This window comes from Dipodomys merriami, unplaced genomic scaffold (genome assembly GCF_024711535.1).
Source record: "Dipodomys merriami isolate MVZ:Mamm:240054 unplaced genomic scaffold, mDipMer1.0.p SCAF_14, whole genome shotgun sequence".
Classification (NCBI taxonomy): Eukaryota; Metazoa; Chordata; class Mammalia; order Rodentia; family Heteromyidae; genus Dipodomys; species Dipodomys merriami.
The window spans coordinates 40,839,604-40,854,471 of NW_027202715.1; the positions used below are offsets into that span (position 1 = coordinate 40,839,604).

The 14,868-nt window shown below is 36.9% G+C and overlaps 1 protein-coding gene across 1 annotated transcript in view; it reads right to left on the reverse strand.

The window, feature by feature from the left end:
• Nucleotides 1-14,868, reverse strand: part of LOC138826204 (inactive heparanase-2) — a 460,635-nt gene that overhangs the window by 397,600 nt on the left and 48,167 nt on the right. Inside the window, exon 3 of the mRNA XM_070021377.1 lies at nucleotides 12,094-12,255. Coding sequence (XP_069877478.1) covers nucleotides 12,094-12,255 — 162 coding nt within the window. The remainder of the gene's footprint in view (nucleotides 1-12,093; nucleotides 12,256-14,868) is intronic.

Here is a 14,868-nt window from a genome sequence, read left to right on the forward strand (position 1 = left end):
ACTTCAAGCTTTTTGTTGTTAATTGGAGATAAGAGTCTCACAGACTTTTCTTCCCAGGCTATGATGCTCCTAAATAGTTAGGATTGCAGCCATGAGCCACAAGCACTTGGCTATTTTATAAACAGGAGTGAAATTAAGTAAACCCAAGATCCACCCAACTAATCTATGGTAAGTACAGAGTAAAAACTTAGTGTTTAATCTCAATGTTCCTGCTCAAATCTACTTGAAAGAACAAAGAACTTCATAGATTATTGTTAGTCTTCAAATCTTACTAATCATACTTATTTTTATATGCATGTACAGAAACACGCACATATATGATATGTACTTTCTGTAAATATATGTTTGTGTAACACACATGTACTTACTACTGTGGTAATACTTAATTTAGGTGTATAATAAACAAGTCGAAGTTGAAATTTTTAATTAATCAGCTAACAAGCAACTTTTTCAAGTTTTTGTTTTATTTTTATAGGTTCAGAAATCTTTTGTTCATATTTTTCAAATAGTATTAATAATTATGTGGCAGAAATTACATTAACTTTCAGCAAGACTCATTAAGAAAATATGAAACATGAAGAACATATGAAAATCCAAATTTCAAACAGTCTTTGATAATTTAGGCTTTTTTGGGAGGGGAGGGGGGTCAGTTCCTTGTTGGATTATTTTTTACTTCATTATGTGCCTGACAAAGAGTTCAAATAAAAAGACAAATTTTCAGTTTTGAAATTTTCTTCGCCTTCCTTTGTGCTGAGATTTATTAGTATTATATTTAATCCAATTTCTTTTCAAAATCCCTTTAAATCTATTTAGCTGAGCAATGTGAACCGCAATGTGTACAAACACACTTGAAATAAACTAATGAATTATAAAAATTTCCACTCCATTCTCAGAATAAATGAGAAATATATAAAACCAGAAATCTTCTGAGACTGAATAATAATGAACAAACCTCCCCTGCTGGGTGGATTTTCCTGCATATCTCCCTGTGTGCTTCTCTGCCTTCTCCTGCTCTTCTACAAATGACCTAAATACACTAAAATTCAGCCACCCGTGCATTCAGCCAGACCTGAAGAGAGCTGTCTCCAGTTAACTCACTGCCTCAAATATTGCTTTTATTAAATTATGTTTTGATGTGATATGCCTAAATGAAGGAATAGGTCAGAAACTACTCAGCCTGAGAAAACAGGACAGCTGATGTTACAACAAAGTCAAAGGGCTCTCTTCTGTCTTCTTTTACAAAATGAAGGTGAAAAGCAAGAAATAACCATCATCTACAAACAAGTTCATTCTGGAATTCATAAAGACAAAGCTTTCATCGACTGGGAACAGAAACCTAGATCTCAGGCTTGCTTTGGATTAAATAGAAAATAGAGAGTTTTTAAATATATATCCCTTAGTGAATCACCTAGGACTGTTGAGTCCTTCATCTCCTTAACATTTATGAAATATTTTCACATCCATTTTCTCTTCAAATATGAGAACAGAATGTTATTCCTGTGGTTCTCATGCTCTCTAAGATGATGAAACCCCAACATGACCCCATGGCAAAAGAAATGTAAATATTACTACCCACCTATCAGTATCAGGGATGCTGAGACTTATAATTATTATGCACCAGGAAAGTCTTGACTAAGAGAGACCTTCCCTGACTGCCCTATCTAGAATATTCCCTGCTCCCAACCTGCCAAGCTCAGGTCTCTCACAGTTGCAAGCCAGTAGTTTGACTGCTGGGTAATCGTGCAGATAAAAAGTTTCCTGTGAGAGATAGAAGATTAGAGCCAGACTCACTAATTAGAAAGAAAAGAATTACTGGCTTGCTTCCAGATTCCACAGATGATAGGATGTGTCAGGGAGATGGGGAGAGAAAGACTGGAGAGCAAAAGGATACGTGTGTGATCAGGAGATCTTGAATGCAGGCCTGCCTGTGATTTGGGGACAATGGGCCACATCCTTGAGTAACACACACACACACACACACACACACACACACACACACACACACACACACACACACGAGCCACCAAACATCACTGCAAAACCTTATTCTGTGCTAAAAATGCCAAAGACTAAACATACAGCTTGTCTCTACTCTGGGAAGAAAAGTTATAAAAAGAAAAATACACTCTCAATGTAAAAATATAGAATATTAGAGAACAAATTCAGTAAGAAAGATATGGGAAGTAAGGCAAAATAGATATGGGAGTAAATTATAAAGCACTTTATGGCATGTTAATTTAGTAGCAAAAGGATATTATAAAGTAGTATAAACAAAGCTATCCAGTCACTTGGAATAAAACAATATTATATACTTACATCACACTATGTATAAATGTAAATTCCAGTTATAGTTAAACATTGGACATAGTAAAAAAATAAGTGTTTTCTAGGGAAGAGAATGCTTTCAAATACCTCCAACAAAGATTTAGCATTCCTAATTCATACAGAGCAATCACAAACTAGTAAGAAAAAGATCGATATCCCAATTTTTAAAGGCAAAGAATATCTATAAATAATTTACAAAGAGGACACGTAAATCATCCACAAACACATGAAGCTACACTCACCCTGGGCTACAGTCATAAAATGGCAGCATGAACATAGCTCTTATTGTAGGACTGGAAGAGACATTCTTTCCTTTATTAGTACCTTGTATCAAGAATTTTGTTACCATAGCAATGCCTGACACAATATAAATGCTATGTAAATAGCAGCTACATTATATTATTTAGGACTAACAACCAGAAAGTAGCCTGTACATGTTAACTACAGATAGACACAACTTTTTTTTAATTAATTTTATTTTATTTGTGAACATACTGTACAGAGGGGTTACAATTACATGGGTAAGATAATGCATACATTTCTTACCAAGCATTGCAGCCTCCTCCTTTGTTTACCCTTCACCTCCCTTCCCAGCCTCCCCCCTCACCCCCCACCCAATCCTTCCCCCCCCTGCTCCCCCCACCACCACCAACATTGTAAAGCTCCTTTTTGACATGACAATTTGTACTTCTCATTGTTGCAACAGGTCCACCTGAATCCTTAAAAGACTTGTTTTTCCCCATCTCCTCTATAAGTTGTACTGACATCAAATATATTGAAAGCGGAGGTTATACTGTGGGGGAGGGACATACAAAGCAACAAAGAAATAAACTTATAAATGCGTTAGAAACACATGCATGAAAGAAAAAAAAACATTAAAATACCTATCTAAGGATTCATTTTCCTAACATCACATTATCTGACTTTTTCCGCTTGACTCATACATATACTAGATATTGCAAATAAGTGAAACCATGGGACCTGTGTTTCTTTGTGCCTGGCTTACTTCACTTAATATAATTTTTTCCAAGTTTTTCCATTTCCTAACAAATGGGGCAATGTCATTCTTTCTGATGGAGGCATAGAATTCCATTGTGTATATATACCACATTTTCTTGATCCATTCATCTACTGAAGGGCATCTGGGTTGGTTCCATATCTTAGCTATGGTAAATAATGCTGCAATAAACATAGTTGTGCTGGTAGCTTTAGTGTGGTCTTGTTTGTAAACATTTGGGTAAATGCCCAAAAGTGGGATTGCTGGATCATAGGGGAGCTCTATGTGAAGTCTTTTGAGGAACCTCCATACTGCTTTCCAAAGTGGTTGAACAAGTTTACATTCCCACCAACAATGAAGTAAGGTTCCCTTCTGTCCACATCCCCTCCAGCATCTGTTGTTGTTAGAGTTCTTGATTTTTGCCATTCTAACTGGAGTGAAGTGGTATCTCAATGTTGCTTTGATTTGCATTTCTTTTATGGCTAGGGATGTTGAGCATTTCTTCATGTGTCTATTGGCCATCCTTCTTTTTTCTTCAGAGAAGTTTCTCTTTAAGTCTTTAGCCCACTTATTTATTGGGCAGTTGTTTCTTTGAGGATTTGTTGTTGGGGGATTTAATTTTTTGAGTTCCAAGTATATTTTAGATATGAGACCCTTGTCCATTGTATGGCTAGTAAAGATCTTCTCCCAATCTGTGGGCTTTCTATTGATCTTGCTAGCTATGTCATTTGCCATGCAGAAGCTCTGCAACTTTATGCAATCCCATTTGTCCAACCTTTCTTTGATTTGTTGTGTTTCCGGGTCTCTATTCAGAAAATTTCGGCCTGAGCCAAGGAGACCTAGGGTTTCTCCTATTCCATCCTGTAATGTTTTCAGAGTGTCTGCTTTGACTTCGAGGTCTTTGATCCATTTGGAGTTGATTCTGGTGCAGGGTGATATATAAGGATCTAGCTTTAGTTTTCTACATGTAGTTAACCAATTTTGTCAGCACCATTTACTGAAGAGGCTGTCTTTCTTCCATTCTATTGTTTTAGCTCCCTTATCAAAGATTAGATGGCGATAGGTCTGTGGGTTCATTTCTGGGTTTTCAATTCTATTCCATTGTAGACACAACTTTTTAACAACGTTTTCAATCAATAGTTGGTTATATCTATGGATATGAAGACACATCTTCTGAGGGTACATAAGACTGGGTGTATTTGTTATATCTACACAAAGACAATTTCTTAACTTTCTTCAATGAGAATGCATTGCTTTTACAACTGGGAAGGAAAGTTAATTTCTAACAGGAAAATACTTTCTCAGATAAAGTTAGAGCTATCAGTGCTTTGAGTGACATTTTTTTCCCTATAGCAAAGAGAAAGAAGATCACCTACCTTGTAGAACTAGTCATACGATCACACAATTCTCTATGTCAAATTAAATATTCAGCATAGAAGAGCTTGGATCCTAGCATTCCTGTTTTCCTTCCCTTATAGATTCTACTTGTGAAAAAAGAAGATACAGAAATAAACTATCAAGATAACTAAGGAATCTGATATTTGTTCAAGGCTAGCACTCTACCACTTTGAGCTACAGTGACACTTCCAGTTTTTGAGTGGTTTATCAGAGATAAGAGTCTCATGGGGACTTTTCTGCCCAGGCTAGCTTCAAACTGAGGTCCTTAGATCTCAGCCTCCTGAATAACTGGGATTACAGGCATAAACCACTGGCATCTGGCTAAATGAGCAGCTTTTTAAACCTCATCATCACAGAAAATAACTCCTGTTCTCTAATAAATCCTTACCCTCCCAAATGTGAGAACCACTGTTCTGGATAAAAATTTTGAAACTTCACTTACATGGAACTAGATTTTAAAATGAATTACTATTCAAGAAGTCTGGATTCAGAACACAATCATGAGTTAAAAGAGGCTGAATGTATGTGTACGTTACTTTGAAGGCATCAATTCCCATCAAGTGTGCTTATTATTTTGGCTTGCTTCCAAAGAAGGGATTAATATAGAGATTTCATGGATCTCTAAGATACATCCCATCATGGAGGGTATGATGGTTAGCATGAGGTGTCAATTTGATTGTATTAAAGATTACTAAAGAATGTGAAAAGCATTACTCGTGTGTGTGTGTGTGTGTGTGTGTGTGTGTGTGTGTGTGTGTGTGTGTGTGTGTGTGTGTGTGTGTGTGTGTGTGTGTGTGTTTCCAGAGAGATTGGCAGGAAAGTCCAAGCTGACCTGGGAAGGTCTACCTTCCACATGCTCAGGCACCTTTCAGTTGGCTGAGGACCCAAAAGAACAGCAACAACAACAACAACAAAGCAAGGAAAAGGCAATTTTGGCTGGGCACTAGTGGCTCACTCCAAATCCTAGCTACTTAGGAGGCTGAGATCTGAGGATCGCAGTTCAAAGCCAGCCCGGGCAGGAAAGTCCATGAGACTCATATCTCCAATAAACCACCTGGAAATCAGAAGTGGCGCTGTGGCTCAAGTGGTAGAGTCCTCTCCTTGAGCTGAAGAGCTGAGGGACAGCACCCAGTCCCAGAGTTCAAGCCCCATCACTGACCCAAAAAAAGGGGTGGAATTTTGCTGTCTCTTCTGGAGCTAGGACATTCATCTTCTGACTTGTGATGTCAGAGCTACACCCTCACCAGGAATTGGGACTTTTACCAGCAGCCCTACAGTCATAAGGGCTTTGGCTCCAGAATGCAAATTACATTATTGGTGTCCATGGTTATGAGGCTTCCAGACCTGAACTAAGCTACACTGTCAGGATCCCAGAGTCTCCAGCTTACAGAGAAGCCTGATGGGGACATCTAGCCTCTACAATCACACAAGCCAATGTACAGAGTACATACACTTCTACATGTATGTAGATTCCTGTATGCCTATATGCATATTTATTTGCATATATAAATACATACATGTGGGTAGGGGGAAAACAATGGAGGGGGTAACAATGTTCAAGAGGAAGTGGAAGTGTACTCATTACCTCACTCATGTAACTGTAACCCTCTGTATAGTATCTTTACAATAAAAAAATGGAAAAAAATAAATAAATAAATACATACATGTGAATACATACACACACCTGTATATATATATATATATATATATATATATATATATATACATACATACACACACACATTTTTATACTGTTGGCTTCTATCTTTCTAGTGGTTAGAGCTAATCTGGAAGTGTTTCAAATAGAATACTATTTTATATTTGAAGTTGAAGCCCTAGTTTAGAATATACATACATTTGTATGACACATCTCTAACCTCTAGAAAAATCTACTACAGTGAAATAGTCTACATTCCTCTGCAGCATATTAATAAACATGCAAACAAGTATTATACAAGGTTGTAGGCTAATCACTTTTCAGGTTTATTTCCAAACATTATTTTACCACTTTTTTTTAGTAAATTTAGTACTAAACACCATGGAGAGAAAAAAAAATAACTGGTGCTAAAAACTGCAATCTGGGGGTGGTATACATACAAATCACACAAACTTGGACTCACACTGAGAGAAATATACATTCTTCCACAAAGCAAATGTCCACAAAGTCAGTGTTTGCTTGTCCCCTTGTACTAACATAATACATATTGCTACTATATAAAAGGTCTTAGAGGTAACTACCTCTAAAAGAGGTAAAAGACCTTGGCTAATGAAGGAAATGAGGTTACCCCAAGCATATGGAAGAAAATATGGAGTATTTAATGGGACAGATTATGCTGGTAATTTTATCATTGATTCTCATGAGCAGAGAACTATGTATGGATAGAGGAATGATTAAGTAGAAAGTAAAATGGATCTTCTAAGATCTCAAAAGCAATAGCACTGATAAGCTATAAACTCACACGCACACATGCGCATGTGCACGGGTGGAGGAATGTTTTTTGAACCACTAACAAAATTAATTTTGAGACAACTAAAATCAATAGGCAGACAGAATTTCATGTGTGTATACTTATTCTGGGGTTTGAACTCAGGGCCTGGGCACTATCACTGAGATTTTGCGCTCATGGCTAGCCCTCTACCACGTGAGCCATAGCCCTATTCTGCCCCTGAAGCCCCAGTTTCACTCTCTGCTTTTTGGTGATTGACTTGGAGATAAGAGTCTGGGCTTTCCTGCCCAGGCTGGCTCCAAAACACAATCCTCAGATCTTAGCCTCCTGAATAGCTAGAATTACAGGCATGAGTCAACAGCACCCAACTTTGTCAGAAATTATTTTAAGCTTCCACTAAATTGCCAAATTAATAGACAATTGTTAAGTAATAGTTGAAATAAAAAAGGTCTCTAAATCTCTAAATTGAGATGATCAAGAAAGGTGCTACAGAATAAGAACTATAATCAGTTATAATCTTTTGTGTTTGACCAGTGACTAAGCCTAAAAATCATTCCCTGGGCATTATTATGATTTCTGGGAAATGCAGGAGTGGTTGTTCCACTGATTTAAGATCTTTTGCTCAATTGAAATTAGCAGAATGGGCCATATGGGGAAGTATAATCCTTTGCTCCATTCATTGGCTACAGTAACACAGAAACCAACCATAGGAACCCCTCTGTAGTTCAAAGCGTCATGAATAAAGGAAGTGGTAAAAGCAAAAGATGGCAGCCAAAAACATCACAAGAGAACTTAGAAAGACTGGATTGTGCAGGGCGTAATCTTAGCAGCCTGTAATCTTAGCTGCTCAGGAGGCTGAGATCTGAGGATCAAGGCTCAAAGCCAGCCCAAGAAGACAAACCCAAGAGACTCTTATCTCCAATTAAGCAGCAAAAGGCCAGAAGTGGGGATGTGGTTCCAATGATACAGTTGCTAGCCTTCGGCAAAAAGAGCCAAGCAAGAATGTGAGACCATGAGTTCAAGTCCCAATACTGGCACACAAAAAAAACAAAATGGGACTAGATTTTGTCTTACAGAATGCCATACATTTATAATTTCAAGCTACCTGGATGCAAAGGGTTACAAGATGACTTCATAGCACAAATAGCTTTCTTAAAACTTGACCTCATTTCAGCATTACTCACTATACTCTACATATTACCCAGAATGCTCGAAAATAGGGCATTCCTTGCCTTCCAGGAGTTTGTGTTCTAAACAAAGTCTAGAAAATTTATTTCCTCTTAAGACTGACAATATTTGCATTTGTCATTTGATTACAGGGCAGGGATCCATGAGAAATGTTCAGTTTACACCTTCAAAAGGAGGGGAGACAAATAACTAAAGCTGAACATGTAAACGTCATTTAGAACAGGTCAATATGATCCCTCACAGAGTAGTCTTCAGGTGAATTCACTGTGTATATAACAGAGCATTTTCAACAAGCTTATACAGCGCTGCTATATTAAGAACTATGAGAGTACAAAGAAGTTTAAGACCATCTGATCCCTGTTCTTTCTTAAAGGCTCCTCCCCAATTCTCCCTCTCATTTGTCATTCCCTCGGAACAAGTACAGTAACAACTGTCGTGCTCAGGAAACTGCAGAACAAGCATCCATACCCATGTCAGCAAGTTAGTGTGAAAAGCATAGCAGACAACTCATCACTGTTTAAAATAATCCATCACTGATACCCTACTGGAACTATTCTATCACTTTCCAGTAAACTTAGTGGTTACTGGATCATTTGCAATATTATATAAATTGTTCACATGAGAACAGTAAGACAAGTCCAAAATCATGCTCCAAAAAAGCAGGAAAATAATTCCCTTTGCTAAAAATTCAATGCAATGGAGACTTCTTCAACCACATATACATATTAAAGGGTGTTTCATTTAGTTTCTATTAACCAGGATATCATGAATAATTACGAAGGTGTTTTGAAATAGAAGACCTTCAGCATTTGCTATTTAAAAGAAATTATTGACTGACTTTTAAGAGGTAACTATTAAAAGGGAATGTCAGTAGCAGAAACTCGAGAGTTAATCATCTGACCAGCTGACCTGAAGATGAGAATTTGTTTGTGAGGTGAAAAATATACTCATCTGACATTTCAAACACATGACTTTTTATTCTTTTATCATACTGGGATCTTGAATGTCCCATCTTAAAAATATATATACTACTAACTTACCAGGAAACAATTCTTATACATTTCTGTCCATCCATATGCATGAGACTGCAAATAATTAGGAAGAGTGGGAGAATCTTTGCAAAGGTTCTCTCTCCTTCTGAGATTTTAGTGGCCCCATTTTCTCATCAGATTACAAGATGAATACCTTTGTCACAAATACTTCATACATTATGCCAGTGTTATACAAAAATAAGTGGTATATCACCAAACAGAATTCCTAGAGTAGGCGTTTTGACTGTGTTGGTAAAGAAAGTCACTTCGTTTGAGAGATCTCTGCCCCTTCCACCTCTCCCTCCTTACCAACATGCATTCATCACTGAAAAGGGAAATATTTACAAAACCTAGTTTAGTTATGTTTAAATATTATGTTTAGCTGTCTGGAGACCATGTTCTCAAGATTTATACAAGAAATCAAGGATTAAACTTCATAACAATTAGAAAACTACACTGTGTAAAATCAAAGACTTAGTTAAAGGACATTAAAATAGTTTTTACCATCGGTGCTAAACTAAAATGACTCCATCTCTATCCAACACCTGGAACCAAAACCTTTTGAACTTTCATATAAACAGACTAGGGCACACCAAATGTTCTGTCTGCTGCAAGGTACCACCGCTGCACAGGCATCTGAATGAAAAATGTGGAAAATGCCTGAGGACTCTTTGAAGGAGCTTGGAAGAAGGAAGGGCAGGAAAGAGGCTCTTCTCTAGAGTAAGTTTGTTTAGTGGAAAGTAAGCAAGTTGTCAGGGGAAAAGTTGACAATGTTGATTCCAACAGTTTGAACTGTGAATAAACATCCAGGGGGATTATGTTACTGAGAATTAGAAAAGATTCCATTGAACTCAATGAAACACTTGTGTTTTCAAAGATAATATGCCTTCAGGCCATCATCTGGATTTACAATTTAGGGTTAGAATTACCCTAAGCCCTTCATATGCAACATTAAAGAACACAGGCTATGACCTCTCTAATACAAGTCTAAAAATATTAGAATATGGATGGGATAAAAATATTTCATATCCAAACAGTGAATTGGAAAATGACGTGTGTGTGTGTGTGTGTGTGTGTGTGTGTGTGTGTGTGTGTGTGTGTGTGTGTGTGTGTGTGTGTGTGTGTGTGTGTGTGTGTGTACATTTGAGATAGGCTTTAAAAAAAAAACCTGGAGAAAAATATACAGTCTTCCAAACATGTACATGAAACTAAGTTTTGTTTCACTAACCAAGTTAAGGAAACTCATGCATTGGCCATAAATAACTTTTAAGTTTTCCCTCATTAATTCCCTCTCAGAGAGAAAAATAAAATAAAATAAAAGCAGAGGCCTGTCCTTAATCCTCTTCTCTGCCCAACAAAGTCACATTTTAAATCTGGCTTTCATCTCATACTGTTGGATTTTCTACCAGGTACAAGCTGAAAAGTTAGAAAAGTCAAGCTTTTCAAAAGCAAATCAATCTCATTGCCACTCAGCAATTCCTGGTGACATGTCAGAGGAAGGCTATTTTTTTTAATGTTAAAATTTTTCTAACTTAGAGTTCACAAAAATAAGTATGAGGTGTTCATTGCCTGTTAGATATGCCATCTTTTCTTCTTTTTTTACATATTCATAAATAAGAGAAAACATACTGTGACTTGTTAAAAATGCCTTAAGAGTTGGGCACCAGTGACTCACACCTGTAATCCTAAGGTACTCAGGAGGGTGAGATCTAAAGATCATGGTTCAAAGCCAGCCCAGGCAGGAAAGTCCTTGAGATTCTTATCTCCAATTTACCACTAGAAAATGGAAGTAGTGCTGTGGCTCAAAGTGGTAGAGTGCTAGCCTTGAACAGAAGAGCTCAAGGATAGTAATGAGGCTGTGAGTTTAAGCCCCACCACCACCAACAACAACAACAAAATACATTCAGAGCAAGATGCAGACCTGCTTGCATGATCTTGTTAAAAAATGAAGGTGATTTGCACTCCCCTCTTGGTTATTTCAAGTCCCATGTGACTCTCACATGAGAACCTGTGATTAGAATCTTTCCCAAACCCTCACCAAAAGAGCCTGTGCACCTCACAGGCTGTTCACTAGGAAAATTTGCAGGTAGCCCTGCAAAAAAAATAAGTTGTTTCTCTTTCTTTATCTGACACACCACTTACTTTCCTTCCAGAAGCAGGGGTAGAAGGGAGAAGAGCACAGTCTCATGGCCTATTTGCTCCTAAAAAGAAAATCAAATTCCCAGGATATTTTCAGACATCATCAGGAATAGAACATTATCAGCTCTGCCTGAAGATCATTATCTATTTTACATTTCATCTTTATATTCACTGGGTTCATAGAAAGGGCATACACAGAAAGAGGAAAATCGCCGCTTCTGAAAAGATACCAAATTTAGTAATCCTCTCAAATCTACTGGCACATGTCTAGAAAGTCATAGTTTTACAAGAATTCATTAGGTTTTCATTGGGTCTGTCTTTGAGAAAACACATGCTGAATCAATCGCCCATAACTTCCAACCAAAAATACATCTGCAAACTACAGGAAATATTTGTTACAGGAAAGATGAGTGTAATCATAATTAAAGGTATGATAGAGTTGGGTGGAGAAATACAAATGTGGATTTATCTGGATCCCACACAAGGATTCCCCAATCCCAACGTGCTGATTGAGAGCATTCATCAAGATATAATGCTGAAAGAACCTAGCCGACTCCAGTAGCCTTACCTGTTAATATGAGATTGCTGTATGTGTTGGAAAATTGCTCCTTTAGAAGAACCAGATGCATCTGTGCTGCCTTCTCTCTTTGAAGTTCTAGCATAATATCAGGATGTTGTGCAATTTTACAGCCTTTCTGTTTATCCAGGGCAACATCACTTCGAACAATATCTACAAAAAAAAGGAAAGAGTAGAGAGCAAAAACAGTCTAAGAAACATATACACATAAAAGTGTCATTTGATCCCAAAATAATAATATATACTACCAACACTTTCACCAAACTAAATAGACACAGAAATGAGGGATCCCCAACTCTGTGGTACATCTTGTTAGTTCCTGTTTACCTCCAACTTCTTTGGAGATTTCTTTTTTTTTTACGTGCTCTCTCTTTGCCCCTCCCCTTCTCTCTTTTCTCTTTCTCTCTCTCTCATCATTAAGTGTTCAACTCATACATTCTCTGACTTAGCGTAATCTCTACAGGACTTATTTACCTCTTAAGGGTATTTTCTTAACTATTTTTGCCATTTTCCATAGAGAAAAATAATATAACTTTGAATACTAGGGACTATGAAGGTTATTTCCTCTACCTCCTGCCTGAGAACCTGGCTAGCTTCAGATGTGTATGTGGATATTTGGCCTGTTTTCAAGTTTACCTCCTATCCAGATCTTTCATGTCCAAGGGAGGGCTGCTACTCTGAGAGTTACCCAATCAGGGTTTCTCCTGCTCTTGTTCATATACTACTGGAGAAAGGGCTTTGTTCTTTCAGTATGGGAAGACTTTGTGAATCACTGAAGCGAGCAAGAAGAGGTACAGTGTACAAACACTTTGCAGTCTGCCGCTTCCCTACTTACTTTCACACTGGTAGCAAGCTGCTTTTTTATACTTCTATAGAACGTTCAGGTCTTGCATAGTTAGCAAAATAATTTTAGACAAAAGAGCAACAAAAATAAATAACTGTTCTGACACCATTGAAGTCTATGATTTAGGAGGGAAAAACTAATGTCTACATTAAGTGTATCGATAGAAAACAGTCAGCTAAATAAGTTATATACAGTCACACCAAAAAGAAAATGTGGAATGTGGCACGAAGGAACCCTAAACAGAGAAGAAGAGAGAAAAGCACAATGATAAGGAGGAGGAAAGGAGTAAATCTCACCAGGAGAGTAAACAAGCAAAATGAATTAGGGAAGAATGAAGTATTAACAATTCAGCAAATCATCAAATATCTAAGACAAATAAAAGAGAGGCAGGAATATAGATTATCCCAAATAAGCTAAGGTAAAACAACAAAATGACAAGAATTGGCACCTGCTTCTTGTTAATAACACTAAATATCAGGAGCTGGGAAGGTGGCTCAGTGGTAGAGTGCTTGCCTTGCATGCATAAGGCCCTGGGTTCAATTCCTCAGCACCACATAAGAAATAAAATTTTTTTAAAAGCCAGAAGTGGCGTTGTGGTTCAAGTAGCAGAGCACTGGCCTTGAGCTAAAGAGCTGAGGGACAATGCCCAGGCCCAGAGTTCAGGCTCCATGACTGACTCAAAAAAAATAAAATAAAAATAAAAAAATAACACTAAATGTCAAGGGTATTAATTCTCTAATTAAAAGACATAAGTTGGCTGATTGGCTTTAACACACACACACACACACACACACACACACGATACAACTCTTTCCTCACTGAAAACACAAGCAAAGACATACTGACTGAAATAAAAGGATAAAAATGACTTCCACATAAATGAAATCTGAATGCTTCCAGAGTGATTATACTCATATACAACAAAACAAACCAAAATTAGAATCTAGAAAGGATGTTCACTCCATAAACAGAACTATTCATCAAGATATAGTGACTGAACATATATACAAATCAAAAGATGGTATAATTGATTTCATTTTGAAATAAAAACTATGGACATAAAAGGACAGATATGCCCCGATAATAATAATGAGTGACTCCCATTCCCCTGTTACTCTCTGTAGATCACCCACAAAAAAATAGCAACTAATGAATACAGCATTAAACTTAACCAGATTTTATGTTAGTCCATAAAACAAGACAATGATAAAAATGTTGACATTGTCTCTATACTATTAGATCATAGTGGGATAAAACTAGAAATCAACATCAAGAGGAGCTATACAAACACATAGGGATTGAACCATATACTTTTGTATGAGTGGGTAATTGGAAAAATAAAGGGGAAAAAGGTTTTAATTCCTAGAGTCACATGAAAATGTAAACACAACAGAATAGATTCTGCACAGTACAGCAAAGGTATTTCTAAGAAAAAAGTATATAGCTAGGAACATCCACATTTTAAAAAAGTAAAAATGATCTTAAAGAAAAACAACCTAATGATGCACCACAAAGTTTTAAATAAACAAGAACAAGTCAAATTCAAAACTGAAGGAAAAAGTTCATAGCTGAAAGTAATGAAATAGCATTTTAAAAAAAGATACAAAAGAGTCAATAAAACAGAGCTGATTCTTTCCAAAGATAAATAAGGTTGTTAAATCCTGAGTAGCCAAACTAATAGAAGAAAGAGAAAACCAAGTCATTAAAATTAGAGATGAAAAATAAGACATAACAACTGAAACAACTGAACTCCAGAGGATCACTAGGATATTTTGAAATTTTTATATTCTAGTAAATTGAAAATCTAGATGAAATAAATTTCTAGACATATGTAATCTACTAAAGAAAAACTCCAGGAATGGATAGATTCCTTGCTAAATCTAGCAGCCCTTTACAGAAGAGCTAATCAATGACCCTCATGA